Source organism: Chroicocephalus ridibundus, chromosome 6 (assembly GCF_963924245.1).
Source record: "Chroicocephalus ridibundus chromosome 6, bChrRid1.1, whole genome shotgun sequence".
Classification (NCBI taxonomy): Eukaryota; Metazoa; Chordata; class Aves; order Charadriiformes; family Laridae; genus Chroicocephalus; species Chroicocephalus ridibundus.
The window spans coordinates 23034707-23057287 of NC_086289.1; the positions used below are offsets into that span (position 1 = coordinate 23034707).

At 49.1% G+C, this 22581-nt stretch overlaps 1 protein-coding gene across 1 annotated transcript in view; it reads right to left on the bottom strand.

Annotated features, from left to right (window-relative positions):
• The window catches only part of PDLIM1 (PDZ and LIM domain 1), a 45206-nt gene extending 24096 nt beyond the window's left edge, over positions 1-21110 (bottom strand). The window contains exons 1-2 of the mRNA XM_063338664.1: positions 20952-21110; positions 8962-9113 (exon numbers count right to left, since the gene is read on the bottom strand). Of these exons, the coding sequence (XP_063194734.1) occupies positions 8962-9113; positions 20952-21047 (248 nt within the window). The 5' untranslated portion in view covers positions 21048-21110. The remainder of the gene's footprint in view (positions 1-8961; positions 9114-20951) is intronic.
• Positions 21111-22581: the final 1471 nt, after the last annotated feature.

Genomic DNA, 22581 nt, shown 5'->3' on the forward strand with positions numbered 1-22581 from the left:
AATTAACTGGATAACTGGAAACAGACTTTAAGCAGAAAAAGCTTATAAAACTGACAAAGATGGAGAAACAGGGCGTAGATCTACCCACAATAAATTCAATCTGGTCTACACCATTCCTCTAAAAGACCTCCAATGTCAGGACATTTTTGAAACAGCCCAAACTTAACTGTGATGCACATGTATATCCCAGACATTTGCTGCATAAATAGTTTTTTTAAGACTTACATCCAGAGGGCAGCTCAGTCGAAAGAGACAGGAGGCAGCATTCTCACTCAGGAAACAGGAGAAATTTTATTGACCTGCTATTGCATGTATTGCACTCCGGACTTTACACGGAAGAAACCTGAATGAAATCTGCCGTGCTGTACTTCCTTTCATAGGAAAGTATAAAGACACAGGTCACACCAGTTATCATCCTTTACAAGCACTCAGGTACAGCAAACCTTTGACTCCAGGCTATCACACCCTGCAGGCTCAGCTGCAGTGCTGACACCCGACAACCTACACCACCCAAATCCTGGCGTCTGGTGAGCTGGGGCACATGCAGGCTAGCAAATATGAATGTTAACAGCTGCACGAGATCAGATCTATGCCAATGTGATCACTATCTTGTCTCAACAGCTGCCATCACTGGATGCACACCATACCACAGGTGAGTATAAAACAGAATCGCACAGAATCACAGAACGGTAGAGTTTGGAAGGGATCTCTGGAGATCATCTAGTCCAACCCCCCTGCCAGAGCAGGTTCATCTAGAGCAGGTTGCACAACCATTCCCTCCTTGCTTCTGGCAACCTGTGCTTTACAGCATCTGAGGAGCCAACAGTTTTACCCAGACTATGGCTATCAAGCCTGACAAAGTGACAGCCACCTCTAAGATGGCTGTATTTTGCACTTGAAGACTGTGTTTGTGGAAGGGAGCAGCCCGTTGATCAATGCAAAACTTTATTCCTTCAAAGTGCTTGGAGATCACATGCAACCAAGCTTCATGTTCTCTGGAAAAACTAGGGATACAGCAAAGTATATGGAAATCAAATACCCTGCCAGCCAGGCTGCACGCAAGTGGACACTGGCTGAGATGAAAGAGCAGTTCAGGCAGTATTAAACACTTCAGCTGATTTCTAGCATGAGGCATCCCTGTGCCAGTTCTCACTAGCAGTGACCTAAGTACTCTTGAGGTAGCATTTTCTTTTGCAGTAGTTTAATATTATCAGATTTCAGAAGCACCAAAGGGCCTTATTCAGACTTAAAATTTAAGCTTAGAGCAGGTCAATATATGAATACAGAACAGAAACCTCCCCCCAGGACCCCAGGCACTTGCTTTTGTCCCACTGCCCCTCACACGCGTTTGAGGTGATGCAGCACCTTGGTCTGTAGCGTAGGGGAGGCAGCTATGGCCAACTACTGCAGCCAATAGGGTTTTTTTGACCAGATTTTTCTCCCTTAGTTATTAGCAAGCCAAAAAGCACAAGTTTGTTTCCCAGCCTGCTGCCATTCTGGTCTGTCACTGGATATAAATGGAAGCAGCAAGGTCATTCCGGGCTTTACTTTCAATTCAGTTTAAAAGTTATCCAAACAGAAAGGTTAAATAGCCCGCGCGGTTGTCCCTCTAAGGCTGGGAGGATAAAGCTTCCCTTTGTCTTCACAACAGCTGCAGCAGAGCCCTTCAGCCACTCTCAACAGCCCATTTATGGCCCCAGCAAAGCCACGTAGAGGAGACAGCTTTGCTCTCCCTGGCTTTGCCTAGCGGGGCTTTCAAGGCGCATGCCCTGTCCCACCACACCACCTGTGGAGCCCACTGTGTGCAGGTCATCAATGTCCCACTGCTGGCCCAGGACTTATTTTCTGAAAGGCTGGGAAGTGTGGACACAAGGCACAGACAGTAGGCCAGATTTGTTAGACTCATTGTCTTTGTATCTTATCTATATGTTTTCCTATCTTATTTATATGAAGCAGGGAAGAGGCGTCAGAGTAGAAAGCTCAAACCCAGCCTTTGCTGCCATGCCTTCAGTTCACAGCAGGCTGCTATGGGTAGGACTGCAGCGGCTTTCTGGAGGATTTTTTCCAAATTTGGGGGAGTGGACCCCCAGTCACAAAACCACCTCTACGCTCCCCTCAGCGAGGCTATACCCCTGCCACTGAGCACGGCCACGCTAGCAGGGCTGCCAGACCTGCCTCTCCACCGGTGGCGAGGCTGGATGTCCAACAGCCTGCTGGAGAATCCACCGTCTTTGGTGAAAGCCAGCGGGTTTCGGCATCCCCATAGGATCTCACAGACTCCTGCTTACACTGATGAATATTTCTTTTATAATATGGTTTCTAATGCGTATTCTTTCAAATGAGACTCCAGCAGAGAGCAACACTCAAACAGTACAGAAAGAGAGGACACTCAAACAAGCCTGGGAACAAGTGCCAAGCAAATTAATTGCAGGCACATGGATATACAAACTTTGTCATGTCTGTAGTTTACATTTCCATGCTGTTTCCTTACAACAGGAGAGAGAGCAACCAAGACACAGCCAGGGAATAAGCCATGCGTTTGCTCTTTCATCCAGGCAGAAACCAAGACCCAAGATTAGAAAGAAATTTCTCTGATGCTAGTTTGGATGGGGAGGAACTGGTAGGAAGGGGAGGAAGGAAACTGCATGCAAGTCAAGGCAGGAATCTGGAGAGGTATTTACGAAATACAACATTTTTCAAGAAGCTTGGCTTGAACATGGTATAATATAAACATTACAAGAGCCTAGATTTTGCTATCAGCGCTTTGCATGCAGAGCTGGGCCATAGCTTTGAGGGAAAATTCAGAACTGGAAAAAAGAGGGTCTAATTCTGTGTGCCAGGAACTGCGTGAATAAGTTCCATAAAGAAAGGCAGGCACATTTACATTCCCATTTCAAACACTGGGTTGGATATGAGATACCAAAGTAGCAAGTAAACCCGTAAAGATTGAAAAGTTCCTTGCGCAACACTAAGTTTACTAGCTGAAAAATGAGGAAAGACGTAAAGAACTCCTCTTTCAACCCTCCCCGGAGGTTTAGACAGGCATTTTAATAATGTTTAGAAACCAACTACAAGAGCTCTCAGGCTACCAGGAAGGTACCTTTTAATCAGCCTTTTAGCCACAACAGCTGCAAAGTACATGCTCTTGGATTTAAACATGAGCAATCACTTTTAGCAACCACCCATTAATGGACATATTGGCTTTGGCAAGCAAAACTGTACTCGGGCTGCACGCAGCCTATTGCCAATTCAAACAGCAATGCTAGTCACAACTTCCCAGAGACAAGAGCCCCCAAATTAGTTTCTTCACGCACGGCCCTCTGCTCCTTGCATTTCAGGTATCTCTTCACACAACCACTTAAAAAAAAAAAAGGGAAACTCTGGCTACACAGAAAAAGCAACAGAAACTGATCACAAGCAGAATCATTACAGAGTTACAAAGGATAAAAACCTGACTCTTCAGCCTCACACAGTTCTTCCACCAGCCAGCTACAGAGTTAATCATTTCGCCTCGACAAAAAGGCTGTAAAAACACAACAAATGCCAAGCTTGACTTGACAAAATGACTTTGAATGTGCCAATCATTAGTAAATGCTGCCGGAAAGCACGCAGGAGGGCTGGGAGCACCACACCAGCCATGGAGAGGTTGTGAGCCACCACGGAGGGCCAGCAATCTGCATGCCCTTATATAGATGCACACAGAGCATCAGGCTTTTCCCAGGGCCAAAAGAATTATTAGTAAGATGACAGAGCTGGAAAACTCTTCCTGGCAGGGAAGCAAAAAGCAAACCTAAATGAGTCAACAGATTCCACCAGCTTCCTACTACAAAAATGCAAGCCTATTGTGGCTTTGTGGAACTAGGCCCCCCGGCTGAGACCTGGGAACACATGGGGCAAGCAAGAGCACAACTGAACCTATCGAATAAAACGCAGATGACATCACACACATGCTCTCTCCTTCTTCATAAGCATCTACACATGATCCTTTCTGATAATGCATTTAACGTGCTGGTAGCAGATGTGAGACTTCCCTGATCCTAGCACTTTTCAAAGAACAAGTACGTAGCTTCATTCCTTGGCATCACTTTTAGCAAAGTAACAGACTGTTTTGCAAACAAAAAAGGTGCATTAATATATGCTATGCTGGCAGCAGAGCTGCAGAAAAGCAGCTTCAAATCTGAAGAAAAGGACAGTAGGAGCAGAACAAGAGATTACATGTTTGCAATCCCTTTTCACAAATATTCTTCTCTTATTACGACCCTCAAGCTGCCTCCAGACATAGAGGGAAGGGCAGACTCACTGAAGGATCACATCTCTTTTGTTGAAAAAGCCCATCTAAATACACACTTTATCTTTGAGTTGCTCAGGGCTGCCTACGAGCACAGTTCCACCACCCATTTGGTGACTAAAGCCAGAGGCAAAGAGCCATTTGTTTGAGAAATAAATTTTCACCTGTGCTGCAATGAACATTTGTCTGGTTTTGTACATCTGCAGCTACAGCTACACAGAGCTACGTGTCAAAATTATCATGAGCGTTACCACTGAAATCAGTGACGCCTGGATCTTTCGGCTATCAGGCGAATTTCGTGGTAGGAGAATTTCTTCCCCCTGAGCTTTCCCTTCTTTGAATGCTCTTTATCAGAGCGAGCGTCGTTCCCAAAATACACTAAGTTTCCAAAGGAAGTTGATAGCTTACTCCAGTCTGTTGGACACATCTTACTGCTTACCCCCATTAAAGGAAAATCAGAGGTGTGCTTGGAAGAGGTGCAGCCTGGAGGGATGTTTTGACACTAAAATGTCAGTGCAACAATGTATACACCCTAATTGAACAAAGAAAAAAAAAGAAAAAAGGGGGGACGACAACACCACACGGGACCAAAACAAAAACCAGCTCTTCTCAAAGACTCAAGATCCAAAACTTACTTTTTCCTACGAATGGGAGAGACTCAAAAACTCTGCCTGTGAAACTTCTCCATTTAGCAACCAGGTGGTTTTGAGTTGACTGAAGCACAGTCTGCTGTAGGTCAATCTTTCTGGGCATACCATACAAAACCATGGTGCTGAGCATGATTTTTCACCACTGATGACAATAATGGAACCTTTACTTTGGCTGCTTGGGAATTACATTTCTAAAAGCACTCTCTAGCCTGAAATAAAAAGCAAAATGAACAAAAGAGCGGGGAACTGCTAGACACGCTAAGTTCAGCAGGAATTCGGTGTATGCGCCAACATTGTTGAACACCCACTTTTGAGGCAGAAAACAGACCTTTCCAACTCTCTTCACACGTCAAACAGCAAAGCACCTGGCACTGCTGCTTAGAAAAGCATATTCAGAGAAAGCAATTTGTGGCTGGGTTTTAAATCCTTGGAAACTAACAGATTTGCACCTTTGGGTGAAAAAGCAGACCAGGCATGTTTTCTTCAGCTAGTAATTTGATCCATTTTTAATGGTGACATGTGTTAGACTAGATTTCCTGCCTACAATCCGATCTGAAACATTTTTGGACTGTTACCATCATTAAGGAAAATACCGAAACAGGAAACATTGGAATGCTGTTGATATTCACAATCAAGTGTACAGTGCAAACAGCATTTCCTTTACCAGAAGCGTTTAAGTCCTTTCAATTCTCTGCATTCACCCTTCTCTCAAATAATCATTAGTACAGACAAACATGAATACATTTTAACCGCTTGACTACCATTAAAAGAGAAGAGGGTTGCATAGATGCAGAACACACACATACAAAGTTTGGTTTTGTCCACAGAAGAGCACAAGGAGAAGCGTAGCGCAATACTTCTCTAAAACATTCTCCCATCCTCCAGCTACTTCCAGCTTAAGGGCTTTCTGCAGCAGAGATACTGCCATGGCATATAATATCCTTTATATATTTGTCTTCCATGAATTCATCCAGTCTCCTCTTGAACACACATGCACTTTTAGCATTCACAGCACAGGCACAAATGAAGTCCCCACTGCCACAACAGCGTTGAGCCTCTGGTGGAACTGAAACACCTGATGTGAGCTTAGACCGTGTTTAAAATCCCTTCTGGGATCCCTTGCTACCAGCCCAAATGCAGTCTGAGAGCATTTTGCACATGAAATCATTTACACGAGTAATCATTTAAAATTCATCAGATAGATAGGAAATTAAAGATCACTAAGGATTTATGCTTTCACAAGACATCTCTGTGACAGTGAACAATAAAAAAGAACTGGAAGCCTTCCTGCTCCAAAAAGCCTGCTGTGGCCGGGCACATCCTCAGCACCAGTTGTGCATGATGCTCCAGCCCATGGAGTTGCTGCCCTGCCAGACCACTTGTCCTTGCCAGCATAGCTATTTTGTACAACAGATCCAGCTAAGATCCATAGCAGATCCAGCCTGCTATGACTGCAGAGCATGGAGACCAGGCCCAAGAGTTAGTGGTGTTTAGGTGCAAATTATATACTTCCCTTCTTATACACAGCCAACTACTTACGGAGCAACTTCAACAGAGGAAAAACTTCCAACTCTGACCTGATTGTATTGTTGGCCTTCCTGACTAACTGATTGACTATAAGGTCAAGCCTTACTGACAGAGTTTGGCCCACCAAGGCTCACGGAGCCCAGGCCATATCTCTTGGCCAGGTGGCACTCATTTTCCCAGATGCCTTCCACCTTCTCCACCTCAGTAGCAATGCTCTTCTCTTCTTCATGGAGGAGAGCTGACCATCGACCCATAGTTTGCCTTCCTCGCTCCCTTCTTCTACCCTGAGTGGAACAGGAAGATGAAGTATGGGCTCCAAATGATATAAAATGTCTCTGTCATCCTTTGAGGCCTCCTCTCAAGATCTGCCATTTTAAGGTCTTGGCCATAGACTGCAAAGTAAAGAAGGGTTTCAGCCTCAGCAACAGGGACTACATTGCATTTCTGACCACTGAGTCCAGCTGCATTTGCGACAACATGGTTAGGGGGGGCCCAGAAGGAGACAGTGGGCGCTAGGGATAAAATATTCCCAGAGTACAACCAGGAAAGACCACACGATGCACACAGCTCTCCTCTGAGAGAGTGCTCTGCAAGTATCATATTCCCTGATACAAACACATCTCTAGCAGCTATCAAATCTCCAAACAAGTAAGCAATGCTTCCCTAAGCAGAACTTTACTCCCAAAGAAGGAGAACCGAAGACTTAAAGTCCCATAGAATCATCTAAAATGGATTTTACATAGATCAATGGGTAGAAATATCAAATCCTAAGTGGATAAGTAGTTAGATCACTGTTTTTCACTTGCAGTCTTAACACTCTTGGCCATCTTGTCAGCAGAACTCATTGATCAATACAGCAGCAGAAGTGTCCACGCACGCTACCTCCTTGAAAGGCAGTCTTGAAAAAGAGTTGGGCTGTGCTAACTCAAAGCCCCTGCATGGCTTTACACAGCTGCACATCCAGCTAGTAATGTCTCCCTGGGCAGCTTCCACACCCAAGGCTGAGGAAACATGCATGGAGTAGCTATAAAGTTAACGACTTTGTAATTAACATTAGCAAACACATTTTACAGACTCAATGATCTGTTAAGAGTGAGCTTGCCCACAGGCTGAAAGAGCCCTTGCCTCCCTCCCCTCCTCTCTCCCAGCCAGAACCACATGGCACTGGTTTGCTAACTCAAGCAGACGGCTATTTCAGAGAGGAAAAGGAGCACTCCTTTGCAGGAAGATTACAGGCTGCCAAGTTAGAGGCCAGTATAAGAAACTCTGGGGCTAACATGCTGCTTCAATGCTCACTACCCATTCACACTGCCTGCACTGTGCTCCGTTCTTCCCTCTGTGAATTCCCTCAATGAACTGTCAGGCTTTTTTTGGCCGAGACCCATCACTTCTTCCTGAACTGGGAAATGCCTGCTGATCTCCTGGCATTATCCAAGCTACAGTAAAAGATTTCTGTTTATCACAGAAAAGCCCTGAACAACTGAACTACTGTGTCATTTAAGGCATGCTTTTGCACTCCTTCTGAAAGTACTTCCCCTGCATCTGCCATGAAGCTGATGTACAATCGCTCTGGGGGAAGGCAGCTGCAGGAAAAAACTCACTCCAGAGCAACTAGAAATGCCATGATACATCTACCACCTGACTTCAAGGAGTGCTGGTACCCATGGCTGCAATCTGAACCAAGAGGAAGGCTAAACCCCCAGCACCCCCAAAAAAATAGGCTCCGGTATTTTTAAGAAGCAATGTGTCAATGGAAGGCAGCCCCCTGACTTCCCGGGCTGCATTTGTACAAAGATGGCCCAAGAAAAAAGCACAGCTGGGAAAAGAAATGAAGCTGTCCATTGCTTTGCAGCTTGGGACGGTGAGAAGGCTGAAGGCAGCCCGTGCTCTACGCTGATGACAGAGATTGTGGCTGAACTGTCACCTTCCTTTATTTTTTTCAGGACTCACGAGAGACTGATGCCTGACAGGCACTTTGATGCATCCTGGGTCATCACTGTTTGCACTGTTAGTGCTGTTTGATCAAGAGGCTGCAAAATGTACAACCGTTCTGAGTCCGTGTGCGACAAAAACTAGGCAATTAGTAGCTTGGACAACATACAACCGTATGTTTTAACTGATGAATTAGTGCAACAGGAAGAAAGGTCATCTCTGGTCATACCTCCTCTGCTATGAGTGAAGTTTTCATGGGATCTGTCTTTGATATTTTGCTGTCAGGAGCCACAGAATAGGCTGACAGCCTCTGCCACAAATTATCAGCCAATTTCTCACTGGGAAAGTTGTTTTCATGAGGTCAAAGTGCAGCAAATGCAAGCAGCATTAGGATTAAAGGCTGAAAGGCAGTTCCCTCTTGCTATCCAGTGCCTGGCCAGACTAAGCATTAAGAGGTCAAATTAAACAAACCAGCCCGAGAGGTCTGCTCGCAAACCAAAACATAGCTACTGTCCGCCCCACATCCCTCCCTCTCCCCATCCCCAGTCTCGCTCAGCGACGTACCTGTTGACCGTCAGAGTTAGTTCATCTGTGCAACCCTTGATTTTGTTCTGCGCCTCAAGATGCGTCATGTTATCTGTGTTCACCCCATCAATGGCTATGATCTGGTCTCCTATACACAAGTTGGCTATTGCAGCTTTGCTACCTGGAGTCACCTATGAGAAAAAAAAAAAAAAGAATAAAAGGACTTTCCAGGGAGCAGCTTTCCATAGCCACATTTGAAAAACAGTTGGAGCACTCAGGACTTCTCTTGCTGGTACCTCAAAGCAAGGAGGTGAAAACTGGTGAAAGCTTTCTGCTGAGAGTTTACTATCTAGATCTGGGCCTCTTGGACACTCTCAGGATTAAAGTTAGGGGCAGAATTCTGTCTTGGCACCCACAGAGAGAAACTTGCGGGGGAGACAACAGGTAAATAACAGAAGCTGTATTTTCACTCAAGGCAACTAGCTTCATGCTGGAGAGCAGGAACATACAGAAGGCAACTGTTGTTGCTGGACAGAGAAGTGTCCACCAAAGCCGAAGGTGCTGAGGACAGCCAAAGCCTGAGCCTCTGAAAACAGAGGTGACAGAAAACAGCATCAGAGTCATTGCAATACAGACAACGCCAACCACAAATATCTTTGTCTGCATCACTATGTCATTCGCTTCCTTCTGGAAGAAAGGCTTGGGCTCAAGATTTTTGATTGCTTCTTTAGTTTTAATCTGTCTTATCCCAAGAACAGTCGCAACAGACTCTCACTGACTTCAGCAAAATCAATCCCAAAGCAGCACTTGATCCAATACGCAGACTGAGAGGAAGGAAGGCATCAGAAACTTCATCTTTAAATCACAATTTGACCATATTTCCTGAAAAAGTGGAAACATCATCCCCAGCCTGACCACAGCTCACCATGATACATTCTGCCATAGACATCTCTCTCTCCTCTCCATGCGTGGTGGTTTGCTTCCCAGACACACCACTGCACTGCCAAAGAGGTGTTGTGCTCTGCCTGAGAAATGACTGATGGGAAAGGCGTGGGGTAATCTCACTGAGATCCCAGACAGAAGACACTACACAACAATGCTACCAGTAGGATACCCCTTGCGAAAAAAAAAAAGAAGGTCCCAGCTAAAACTTGGCATTTTCAAGCTAATCAACCAAATGGGTCATTCGTTTTTCCCCTACTTCTGCTGACGAGGTGTCCTCATAACAACAGAGACTCTTTGGGCCAAAATTATTGCCTGGGCGGAGGGTGAAGAATGTCACATTTGTTTGGGGCTTTGCAAACACTATGTAAGATTTTGTGCAGTTTTGACGACTTTGTGGAAGGAACATAACGATTACTGTGGGCTTTCATCAATTATTTAATAGGCAGAGGAAATGAGAAGGGTGGACTGCTCCCAGACGTGAGTACAGATTAAAACATGCCTTGCAGCTGGGACACACCTCGTTTATGAGTCCGTTGCAACTGGTATTCATTCTACACATTCATCCTAGGTTTCAGCATGCTGAAAAGCAGCTGAGCAAACGCAGCAGAGCTGTCAGACATAAATAAACATTGTTCACAAGATTTAGAGAGTCCTCCTAATGTGGGATTGGATGGCAAATCATTCCCCCTAGGGAAACATTTGCCTCCTAGAGGTGTCACACATCAGCTGCTATCCCTACTTTCCTTGGGCCAAAACCCAGGCTGTTCAGTGCATCCCCTCCTAGCTGTAGTGGCATATTTTCCCTAACCAGAAGGAAAATCACAAGATGCTTTTCTTTTTTCACCTCTCTACTAGGACAGTATTTCATGGGAAAGGGAAGGACACAGATATGTACCACAGATGTCCAGGTTGGCCAAGGTACTCAACATTAACCCAAAGACCTTCAGATGAGTCAACCGAACAGTACCTGTCTACCTGCTCACCACTTTAGTGCTGTAAGCAGACTACAAACCAACAGAGGAAGCGCTAATGAAGAGACCCGACAAGCCACCAAGTGGATATAGAAAATCTGCTTCAAATGTGAAGAGTATTGCCTCCCAGGTTGCAGCCTGCATCTGACTAGTGGCCTACAAGACCACCAAGTGCAGCCTGCTGCTGCTCCACTGGATCCACTGCCTTGAGACTACTTTCATGTTAACCTTGTGACAGAGACAGCTAGCAGCCATGAGAAATCTTGAGCACTGGAAGTGGCCAACAGGCCCACCAGATTTGGGAGCTGCTGCTTCAGAAACCATGAGACAGATCCCTGAAGACATCATTACACCGGAGGGAGCCCGCAGGAGACACATTGTGGGTCCTCTCCTGGTCACTGTGCATTAATAAAGCCACCTGGTTTCTCAGTGCTTTTGTTTCCTCTGCTACCAAAGGAGGGAGAGGGGCACATTACTCACCCCAGTGAGGAGCACTGAGCTCAGCACTCTACTACCGTGATTCATTTTCACTCAGACAAGGCCGGCAAGGGGTCAAGAATAATGGTGGATTAACACCGCCACCGGAACGCTGCCAGAGGCAGCGTTGTGATAATCTACACAACATGTGGCAGGCTGCTAGAAATGACCCCGTACCACAAGGAGCAGCTGAGCTGGAAGCAGCCAGGGACACTGAAATACTGAAGCCTCCTGAAGAAACCCCAAGAGTCACCGGGACATGAGAGTGGCGTCCGCAGAACATCTCAGCGCTTTGCCAGCACTTGCAGTGTCACGTTCCCCTTCTGTGTCCACTTCAGAGGAATTTGAAATTTGAGTGCTCTTCTCCATCAGATAAGAGCCACTGGTAGCACAAGGGCGGTAACATCCACTCAGGTCCGTACAAACCTCTCCCCTAAGGGGAAGCCATGAGGATGCACAGTAATGGAAATGATAAGTGATTTTGCCAAAAGGAAACATGTTTTAAAATCCAGTTTCTTCAGTTCTGGAAATACCTTGCCCTGAAATGCAGCCTTCCACAAACCACTCCCCTGCAACATCCAGCTTGTACTCCCTGCCAGAATTGCTCATAGCAAACGTGTCTGCACAAGGGCATGGTACCGCCAGGAACCCATCCCCCATCCTTTTAGGATGATTAATAGCTACTAATAATGTTCCCTTCCCCCCTCGCAGTTAGGTCTGGGCTTATCTCAGTGCTGTCAGCGCTGCTTTTAGAGATTTGCTCACCTACCAGTTAAGTCAGGAAAGCAAAAAGTGTTTCTGTTATTAAGTGAGGAACAGAGAGCTGCCACTGGGAAGACCTTTTCCTGCTTTTATTTTTATCACATCCCTCCCCGGTCCACAGGGAGCGTCAGGGGCAGTCGTGTGGCTGGAGGGGACAGGCAGAGGCGTTCAGAACACTGACAGATACCAGCCAGCTTACACAACCCAACCAAAAGAACTCCAAAAAAGAACAAAAGCTTTCAGGCTCACAGGCATCCAGTAAATGTTGCACCGCCTGAAAACTGCTTTGCTCCTGCTCTCCTCTCAGACCACTTAAAAGCTTTGCACCAGCCTCCCACCTTTCCCTCCCGCCCTGAATGAGCATGGAGCAGACACCTGCAGACATGGAGGGGACAGCAGGCAGCGTCTGGCAGCCACCTTGCACAGGCAGGTGATCAGATAATGACAGGATACAGCTGCACTTCTGCATGGGAGGGCGAGGAAGGATGAAAGATGCTGCGAGGAACAAAATCTGCAAACACAACTTAGCCCAAGTTATGTCACGTGCAAAGGCATAGCCTCCTGCCTTCTTCAAAAGAGCTGCCCAACTGGCTTGGGCTTCCCACACTGCGGTTGAGCAGCCTCCGGCAGAGTAGTCCCGGGCAGCACCACAGGCCCCCGGGAGCCCCCCAGCTCCAGGGACGCTATTGTTGGGTGAATAAAGCTCTGTACACCCTGTAACATCATGCCCAAGGGCTTCCTTTGGAGAGGAGCCATGCCCTACCAGGTGGTGATGGCTCCCAGGCAACTGCGTAACACTTTACCATTCGGTCATTTCGCAGTCAAGTAGACAATGCTGAGACAGGCTGAGCAGCACGACTTCATACTGAGTCCAAAATAGGTCCTGGAGCTTATCAGAGTGTGCCTATGGTGATGCTCTGTTTGGCTGGCATCTCTGTGTAAGAAATCCGGGCTACTACAGAAATAATCTAGACACTTACAGTGACACACATCAAACTAGGTCCTTCATATCACCTCAGATACATTTGCCAGCATATGGAAGAAACAAATAATCCTCATAATCCACAGTCTTGATCGTGTTAGCTTTACTCATACAGAGCTCAGTGCAGTAGATAATGGTTTTGACCAGTTACAGGCTTGGACACCTCTTTTTAAAGAGGTCCCACAGATTCAGGGTTAGTACGGATAGAAGAAAAACCTACACTATTTTCTTATATTATGAAGTGAAGCTTTGTGTACATATTTGTGTGCATCTATATATACAAGTCTGCAATCATCAAAGGGGCAGAAAAAATATCTGCCTCCCCTTCTCCCCCCGCTACTTTGGGCTCCACCTTGCCAACACCACTGGGATTTTCCAAAGTTCAGATTTCTGTCTCCCGGGTGGTTTGCCTGCTATCATCCATCCCCTTGCATGGCAAACAAAGGACTTGGCTGTGACATACCAAGACTTCAGCTAGTCTCTGGGCAAGTGTGTTCACACCAGAAAAGAAAACGCTTTGATTTCACAGAGGGAATGAGATGTATTTGGCTGCTTACCCAGCTCCCAGGCAGTCTTTATAAAACTTCTGTCTGTCCCAGAGCTAGCCAAACACAACCACATTTTACATTTGATTGAATTGCCTCCACACACGCTACCTATCAAGCTTTGCAATCCCTGGACTGGGATATACGGTGTCTTTGGAAGAAGGCCTTCTGCAGGTGAGGACCCGAGAGGCAGCAGTGGGTATATTAAGGGAAGCTGCTGCCCACCGCAAATGAGAGGGAGGAAGGGTGGGAAGCAGTTCTACACAGAACAGCATAACACAGCCCCACGAAGAGTCAGGACAGATGGGTGGGGCTAAAATTCATTCAATTCTTCCTGGCCTTCTCCCCCCACCCATTCAGGCACGCTACTTGCTCGCTCCATCAGCCCTTCACAGTTTCTCACAGACCGTACAGCCTCGGGCACCACCCATCACTCCACACCTAGACACACATCGCAAGGAGCAATGAAGAGATAAGAAACAAGAAAATTAACATCAGCCAAGAAAAAGATCTGGATAAACAGCACCTATCTGAGCTTGAGAGGAAAGCCCAGCTGTGCCTTTGCTGGACAGAACAGACATGCAGCAACATACTTCTAAGGCCACCAGTGACAACTAGACATCTCTGACATTCAGTTTAATCCTCCCCACCCACACAGGCTGCTGTTTTACCATGAGTAATGTCCTCAGCGCTGGAGTATTATGCTAAGCAGCCACAGTTTCTCCCAGCAAAAGCATGCAGCTGGGTCAGCAGAGATCAGAGGCTATGAGAAAATTCAGGCAAGCGTGTTCCCCACCCCTTCTCTTTGGGAGAGGGGGAACAACAGGCCAGTTCCTTACAACTGGCTTCGGCAGATTTTCCTCCCAAACTGCTCCCACTCTCTATACTATTGTGGTCTGACGGCGAGCCCAAAGCTCGCTGGCTGCTCTGTGCTGGCCCAGGCCACACCATCACCAGGAGAGATGAAGGGTGACAAACCCCTGAGCATCAGCCCACCCCAGCAGGGTCGGGGCTCCCACTGTACAAACCCCTCTGGGAGCCCAGCTCATCCTCCTGCCTGCCTTCGGCTCCCGCCTATTTCTGACAGCCAGATGAGGATTATTAACACAGAGAAGGGAAGGCATTAGACACAGCGCAGAGAGGGCTGACCTCAGAAAGACACGGGCAAGACGATCTGCTCAGACAGATGCACAGTCTGTGGTCAAGGAGTCACTCAGCCCCCCAGCTTGTTTTGCAACATGCCTCACATTAAAAAAAAAAAAAAGAAAAAAAGTAAAGACTTCTTACAAGACCTCAAAAACTTTACGTAAAGTTGCTCATCAGCTGAACCTTTCCTGATGTTTTACTTCATCCTCTAAATAAAACAACATGTCCAGTAATCAGCAGCCATCTAGGATACTGTGTCACTGTCCAGAAAAACACCAATTGTTTTTGCAGTTAAGGCCTCCTGTAACTTCCCTGTTTGTACTGAAAAAAAAAAAAAATAATCCATTTGCTACAGTTATTTTGATGTCACACCCTTCAAACCCAAAGCATTTTACAAACAAAATATATCTCTTGATGGACAAAGTGATTTTTGAGGGTGAAAGGTACTAGGAAACTCACAACCACACATAACTCTATGTCTGGTAACAAGCAGATCAGGGAACAAAAAGGACCCTCTTTCTCCCAAGAAGTGCAACATTTACCTTTGTCAACTTAAGTTCTGGGGCTTAAAGCTCTCATGTAAGATTAGGGTTGGCACATCCCCTCCTGACACTGAGTTCTCTCTTTAGGTTCTTTGGAGAACTCATTGAGAACAAGGTGGGCCAAATGTAGCACACAAAATGATGCTGGACTCAGAAGAGGGACAGAGGGGACACCAAAGTTTGGTGACATCAAGCTGCCGCATAACCTGTGGCAAATTGGTCTGAAAAGGTAAACTGCAGAAAGCACAACTCCGGCTCCTAGGAGAGGCAAGGGTTTCGCCCCTGGACATAACTCTGGCAGAAGGCATTTGATTAGCATCCTAAATCTTTTAAATGTTTTTGTAAAGATGAAACTGCCCCCCAGACTCAGGAAACAGGGCTGGAAAAAGATCAAGCCTGTCCTGTGCCCCAAAGTGCTCGGTCTTTACTGTGAGAAAATTCTGCCGTTTTCTGCTTGCTACAATTAAGGACGATTTCTTCTCATCCAAACCCCAGCAGCCAGGGAGATCAGCAAAGTCCTTTCCTCAGCAGCCGTTTGTATCTTTGAAGCACAGGCTTGTCCGGCCCCAGCAGCTGCCCGGGTTCACGATGACATCAATGTCTGTAGGGCTGTTACTAGGGATGGGAACCTCTGCTCTCCATACCCCACGTGCTCAGACCGACCAGACAGCACTCCCTCCAGCACAAAATGCACACGGCATCATGTCATCCTCTAAACGGCAACCCAGCTACTTCTGGAGAGCCGGGCAGGTGACCCTCATGGCCGATGTCCCACCGGCGCTGACCGGCTGCCTAGTTACGGAGCAGCTCCACCAGGCACCCTGAGCAGCACGACACGGCACGGCTGGTGCTGCCGCAGCCCCCATCCCGCCCGGCAGCCAGGAGTGGCAGCGCAAGAGAAAATACCAGTGCCGGAAACACAAAGCCACGTTCACCTTCCTATAAACCCCAGCAGCTTTCCCCAGCTGGCTCCCTCTGCCAGGCCAGCCTCGGAACAAGAGCCAAACGCAACGCGGGCGCGTTTGCAGTTACGGGGACGAAACCTGGGCTGGGCGGCGGAGGAACCGCAGCCATAGGTGTGCACAGCAGGGACCAGCCAAGGCTCCCTGGGCCGAGGAGAAAAGCCATCCCAACCCTAAATCCTATCACATCCACCGCACCCTGTGTTTTCTTTGGCAGAGGGAGGCATTCCAACTCCCCTCCAGGTGCAGAGGCCTCCCTGTCCAGCCCTGGCTCTCCCGCGTCTAGGAGCATGGCCGCAGGTTATTCTTTCTTTCCTGCCAGGGAAGACACTGCAGCCCGGCTCCCAAGGCAGACATTTGTGCCACACAGCTGAGCCCTGGCATGCTCCAAAGGGAGGACGGTCTCCACGTGGCCGCTGCCACACTCATCCCGCTGAGCCCCTCAGCCCCCACACGAGGTGCCAGTTAGCACGGTGTCTCGTACCACTGGGGCTTTCTCCCACACGTGGCTTCAGGACGCCTTCACCCAGCTGCTTCTTAACGGGGCGACCGGCTGAGAGCAGGGGTAAGGACATCAGCCAGCACCAAAGTCAAACCCGACGTCTTTTCACACCATGGGATCCAGTCCCGTGCTTGATTTCAGACCATCAGGTACCAGTTTTATCACTATATCAGGCTTTAAGTTTACCGAGCTGGTTCAGAGGGCCATGCTTAAAAAAAAAAAATAAAAAAAAAATCCCAAACACCCAGGAAATACCCAATTACCTTCTAATTCTGTACTTGCTATAAATCCTGAGCTTTTAAAATACCATGAATAGATAAAACATCAGACTAAACACTGATGAATTCTTGTTACTGTGGTTGAAATCAGCAACAAGCATAATGCTGAGATTTCATCTTTTTAATGTATTTGCAGAACTGGGCTGCCTTGAAACTGTTTTTTCATTGGGAAAACGCTCAGTTTCACTCAGTTTCATAAAGAAAATGTCCAGTTTCACAGATTCTGAAAGACATCCCTCCTTAATGGGGCTGGGAGGTTTTTGACATGACAAAATGTAGAGCAAAACTCCCCTCTGCCCATATTTTGGGTCAGATGTTCAAGATCAAGGCATCGCTACCAGAAAAATCATCACAAGAACAAGGTTTATCAGACAGTTCCATGAACATATTCAACTAGAAACAGAAATCCCCAATGTCTATCAAAATCAAAAGCAACCAAGCAGGAAACAGCTCACGTTAACTGAAGGATGGAAGGGGATGGGGTCTATCAACTGCGCTGCTTTTCAGCCAACTCCACCAACATCTCTCCTCATGCAATACCTTGCTCGCTTCCTCCACCAATCTCACTGGGATTTAACTGGGAACTACCCCGTGCGTAGGGCAGCTCTATGGACACTCATCCTGCAGCGTGTCCATCCACAGCTCAGAAAGAGCTTTTCTCAAATTCTGCCCTGTTGACTCACTACATCATATCATCCGAAGAGCGATAAAAACAGGGGCCTTTCCTACACGCTGGGAAGGCAATCCAGCAGGCTTCGGTCTAGGGTTCATCCCACTGAGCAACACAAGGTTTTTTCTGAACCAAGACAGTAATGAAGTGTCCACCATAACCCTACAGGTTTAAAAAGAAATGCAAACCAGAAGCATCTGTGAAGCATCCTTGCAAAAGAGACAGGAGACTCCACAAGAAAGTCCCACTTGCAGCACTTGTGAAATCCCCACACTCGGCTCTCACTGGGAAGACTGGTCCAACACAACTGAGAAACCAGAAGCATTTGCACAAGAAGATGCTCGTGATGTATTTGAGCCCAAAGCAGTTTTGAATACATAGTTCAAGTGGAAAGGCGGCTAGGGCAGAGACAACAGACAAGATAAGAGCAGCCATGGAAATACCATAATCTTTTACCTGCTGCTCTCCTAAGGCACAACTGGCCATTGGTGCCACGCAGCTGCTGCCAGCCAGAAGCTCTTGGCCAGGCTGCTCTGCTGGCTCCCACGCTCACGGCACCAGTGCTCTTCATCCTTCTTGGACCGGGACTGCAGTGCCAAACTCCAATGACTCCCCCTGGGGAAGGAGCTGCTTTGGCAACTCAAACGGTGCTGCCTCCCACCAGCACGACCAGGATAAACGCTCCCTACGTCAGAAGGGAGCTTGAGAAGCCAAAAGCCACAAGTAAGGAGCTGAGCTACAATGGTGATGAGGGCCATAAATACCAAGACAAGCTCAAGAGCTCACAGTGAGGACGAAGCTGCCAGAAACCAAACCTAAGCTCCAAAGCAGGCTGAATTTAGGCACCTTAGTTCAAAGAGAGCTGCAGGACACACAGTTCAGGCCCGTGACTGGATGGATGTCTCTCTCCTGGCGCACCACCATACCAGTACGGACCGGGAGCTGCAGGGTGACCCCATCAGTGCATCAATGGGCCAGGCAGCCCTGCATGAGGTAGAGCCAGGCTCCCCTGGCCACACGGGAGGGAACTTGTCCCCCGTGTAGCGCACCCGAGTTGCTGCACTCCCAGATGGCAGTGACAGGACGATGCTGCTCCCGGTGCAATCACACACCCCATCCCTGCACACTGCTGCTAACAGCGCTCCCCATGAGCACGTCTGTACCACGGACCAACAACCTACATGCTGCAGCACACAGCAAAGACGTAACAGTGCTGGGGAGGGACGGCCACATCCTCCCCCGCGCCCAGGGTGATGCTCTCATCACAGGCTGCAGCCTCCCCACCCTCTCATCCCCCTCAGGTAGCGTCCCCCATCTCACACCTTGGTGGGACCAAGGCCAACATAACCCTTGGCAGATGCCAGTCCTACAGCCAGAGCTCAGCCCATGCAGTGAGGGGTGGAGGGCTCCATGCCCCAGAAGCTCTCTGGTCAGAGCACAGGTACCGAATGCAATAAGGAAGAAGAAAAATGAAGTTATAGCCCAGTAAAGTCATCACACAAGGAGGATGAGACCCTTTAAAACAGGACAAAATTGGACCAGTCTTTTTTACATGGTGAAGGGGGCACTCACTGAGAGCTTTGCTCCTGAGCCAAAGGGACAAACCCAGGAGCCTTAGGAGCGAACCTCAGGAAAGATTAATGGCTTGAAGTCTTGGAGGGGAAATTAAAAACGTCAGAGGGGCCACAAGAGAAAGCCGTGATAAGAGCTGCCAATTGTCAGCATTTACGTCACCACCACCAGAGAGGCTATTTTATTACATTTTAGTCTCCAGGGTCACAATTTCTCATGAGGTGGTTATTTTTGCTGCTTTGCTGATGTATGCCTCTTGGTATGTGCCCATAAGCACTGACAAAGGCGACCAAGGAGAAGAGGTAAGAGCCACGAGGTAGGACTTCAGACAGACATCCTTCTGCCTGAGAGCCTTTCGCTGGAAGGAAACGGCAACAATTACCATAACAATGAAGTAAATATCACTTCCCCTACGCTAAAGCTGCTTTCATGTCCAAAAAATGCTTTAGAAGAATGAGGCGTTATTACTGTAATTGGAAGAGATTACACGGAAAATTAATAACTTTCCCCCCCTCTGTGAGTTTGACCGCACTCTCCAGCTCGGCTGGTCGCCGAGCCGGCAGCCTCCCGGGTGGCACCCGGGGTCCTTCAGGCAGCAGGACCTGATGGGGCAGGAGGTATTTAGAAAAAGCACAAGTTTCACCCTCCTGTTCTTCTTTAAGGGCGGTTCACGAAAGTTCAAGTTCTCGTATGTCCCACCTCCAGCGGCCCTTCCTCACCTGGAGCCCACGGGGACTTCAAAGCCTGGCAGAGGCGGTGGCAGAGGCCGGAGCCCAGGGCTGCCAGCAGCCCATCGAGCGCCTCTGTTTTGCGGAGGGGCTGGAAATGGGAGCGGAGACAGGCCGCCAGCCCCAACAAGATGCCGGGCGGCACAGCCCAGGCAGAGCCACCAAGGGACAGGGAGGTTGGGGCTTACAGCGAGCGGGTCGGGGCAGGGGAGCAGCCGGGGGTCCCCTGCGTGCAGGGACACTTGGGCGCAGGTGGGTACGAGGACAGAGAAGCCAGGCAGCCTGGACCGAACCCTGACGTTTTGCAGGCAAAGGCTGGAGCAGAGGAGAGCAAGTTAACTCACACCGCTAAAACTGTTTGGAAGTGAAACTTTAACTGTCATTTCCTAACTGATTTTTCTTTAAGTGGGGGCAAGAAGGACTTACAACAGAAACAGGCAGAGGCACCTAACACAGGTTAATATGGCTTCTGTAAACAAAGGCTTGTCTTTTAACTATACATGGCAAGCTGAAGCAGGGGAGCGCTCACCACCCCCCCAAGCGCGACTGCTGCCCACGGGCACGGACTGCGGACCCCGGGTGCCGGGCTGGCGGGGGCAGCGGGGACCCCCCCGCCCGCGGCGAGGGGTTTGCTACGGACGGACGGACGGACGGGGGAGGGAGGGAGGGAGGGTCGGTAAGAAGCAAAGACCCGGCCAAAGCCAGGTCGAGGGGCTGCGCGGGACACCACGGATTTCTCCATAAATATAAAATAAGTAAATAAATAAACAAACAGGGGGGAAGAAAAAGAAAAGAACCGCTCGCCACAGCTGTGTCACCGACCTTGCCTTTGTACCACCCGCCACCTGCCGGCCCCAGCCCCCCTCCGGAGCCGGGGCCGTGGCGCCGGGGCCGCCGCCGCGCCGAGCCCGTCCCGCCCGCCCGCCCCGAGCCGCCGCCGGCCCTACCCGGGAGATGGTGAGGGGCTGCTCGAAGTCCCGGCCGCCCACCAGGCGAAAGCCCCAGGGCCCAGGGCCCGACAGAACGATACGGTGCGTCCCCATGTGCGCGGCTGCACCTCGCGGGTCGCCCGGCAGCCCCGCCGCCCGCACCGGCCCGGCCCGGCCCGGCCCGCCCCCGGCCCGCCCCGCCGCCGCCAGCCCCTCCCCGGGGCTCCCGGGCCCCGCCGCCGCCGGCCCCGGGGGGCAGCGCCGCCCGGGCACCTTCTCGGGCAGGGAGCGGGGCCGCCGCGCCGTGAGGTGACACCCCCCCCCCCGAAGGCGGTTGTCGGGGTCGAGCCGCTGCCGGAGGACGAGAATTCCCGTCTTGGGAAACTGGGAGCGTCTCACGGCCCCGTCTCGCCCCCGGCGGAGAGCGGCGGCCAGCAGGAGGCTGCAGAGCCGGCCACCGGCCGGGCAGCCCCGGTGCGACAGAGCCCCGGCAAAGGCGGCTCGGCTCGCTGCGATGTTAACTCCGAAACCTAATGGAGGCGATGGGAATAAGCGGCCGTTTCCCAGCTGGGAGCTGATGGGTGAGGGCGGGGCCTGGGATGGGTATTACCTTTCCCCTAATTTAGCCCGGGTCCATCACAGCTTTAGGCAGAGTTTTGTTTATCTCAACCCCCTTAGGGGTGGTACCACCAGCAAAAGAAGGAATTCTTCTGTATGGGTTTATCTTCCAACCTCTTTAGCCATCATTCAGGAAAAACAGTTGTTCCAGTTGCATGTTAAGCCCCCACCGATCTGACAGTGGACAGGTGGGAGAAGTTGGTTACAGCGACCCTGCTGGAATTTACAAACTGAGCGCAAGCATCGCTGCTTATTTAGTAAATAAATACCTCTCAGGCAAGGCAGAACATCAGTGAGCTGGAGCACGAGGCTGCTGCTGGAGCTGGGATTCAGCCACGGCCAGGGAGCAGTTAGAAAGCGGGGATGAGGCAGCTCACCCCAGTTCCAGCCCTACGAGGCACAGCCATGAACGATCCCATCACAAGGCATGCCCTTGCCTCTGCAATCCCCTTTCTCGGCTTCCTCCTTTTTCCTGCATTAACTTGTCATTTCACAGGTTATTTCCTTCCAAGGTACACGCATCCAGACTATTCATCTCATCTCTACCAGAGAGTCATTGCTCTTCCACCACATCATCACACATCTCCTGGTGGTGAGGAAAGCGACACCGAGAGCTCCTTCCCCCCCAGGTACAGGGGATTTCCAGAGGGCTGTGACACACCCCTGGGTCCTCTTCCCCTCTCTACGTGCCCGGCTTCTGCAGTCACAAAAGCATCTCTGGCTTGTTCCTTAGCAAGTATATTAGGGTAGTGGCACCAGTAAGTATCGAGGTTCAATAGCTGTAGCTGAGTCTCTCTTTCTCCCCAGCCTGGCCATGGCACTGTAAAGCAAGGGCTAGCGAGGCTAGAGACTGCAGCAGAGCAGTGGCCAGGCCGCCCTTTTGCTTTTTATATAACATAACCTGTGGAACAGAAAAACGGGCTTGTGTCTGTGTGCTTGCTAAGGATGTGAAAATAGCTTGAGGCTTTTGCTGTCCTGTTAGTTTGGGTTTAGGATTGACTTGTTTATAGTTTGACTTCCTAAAATCATT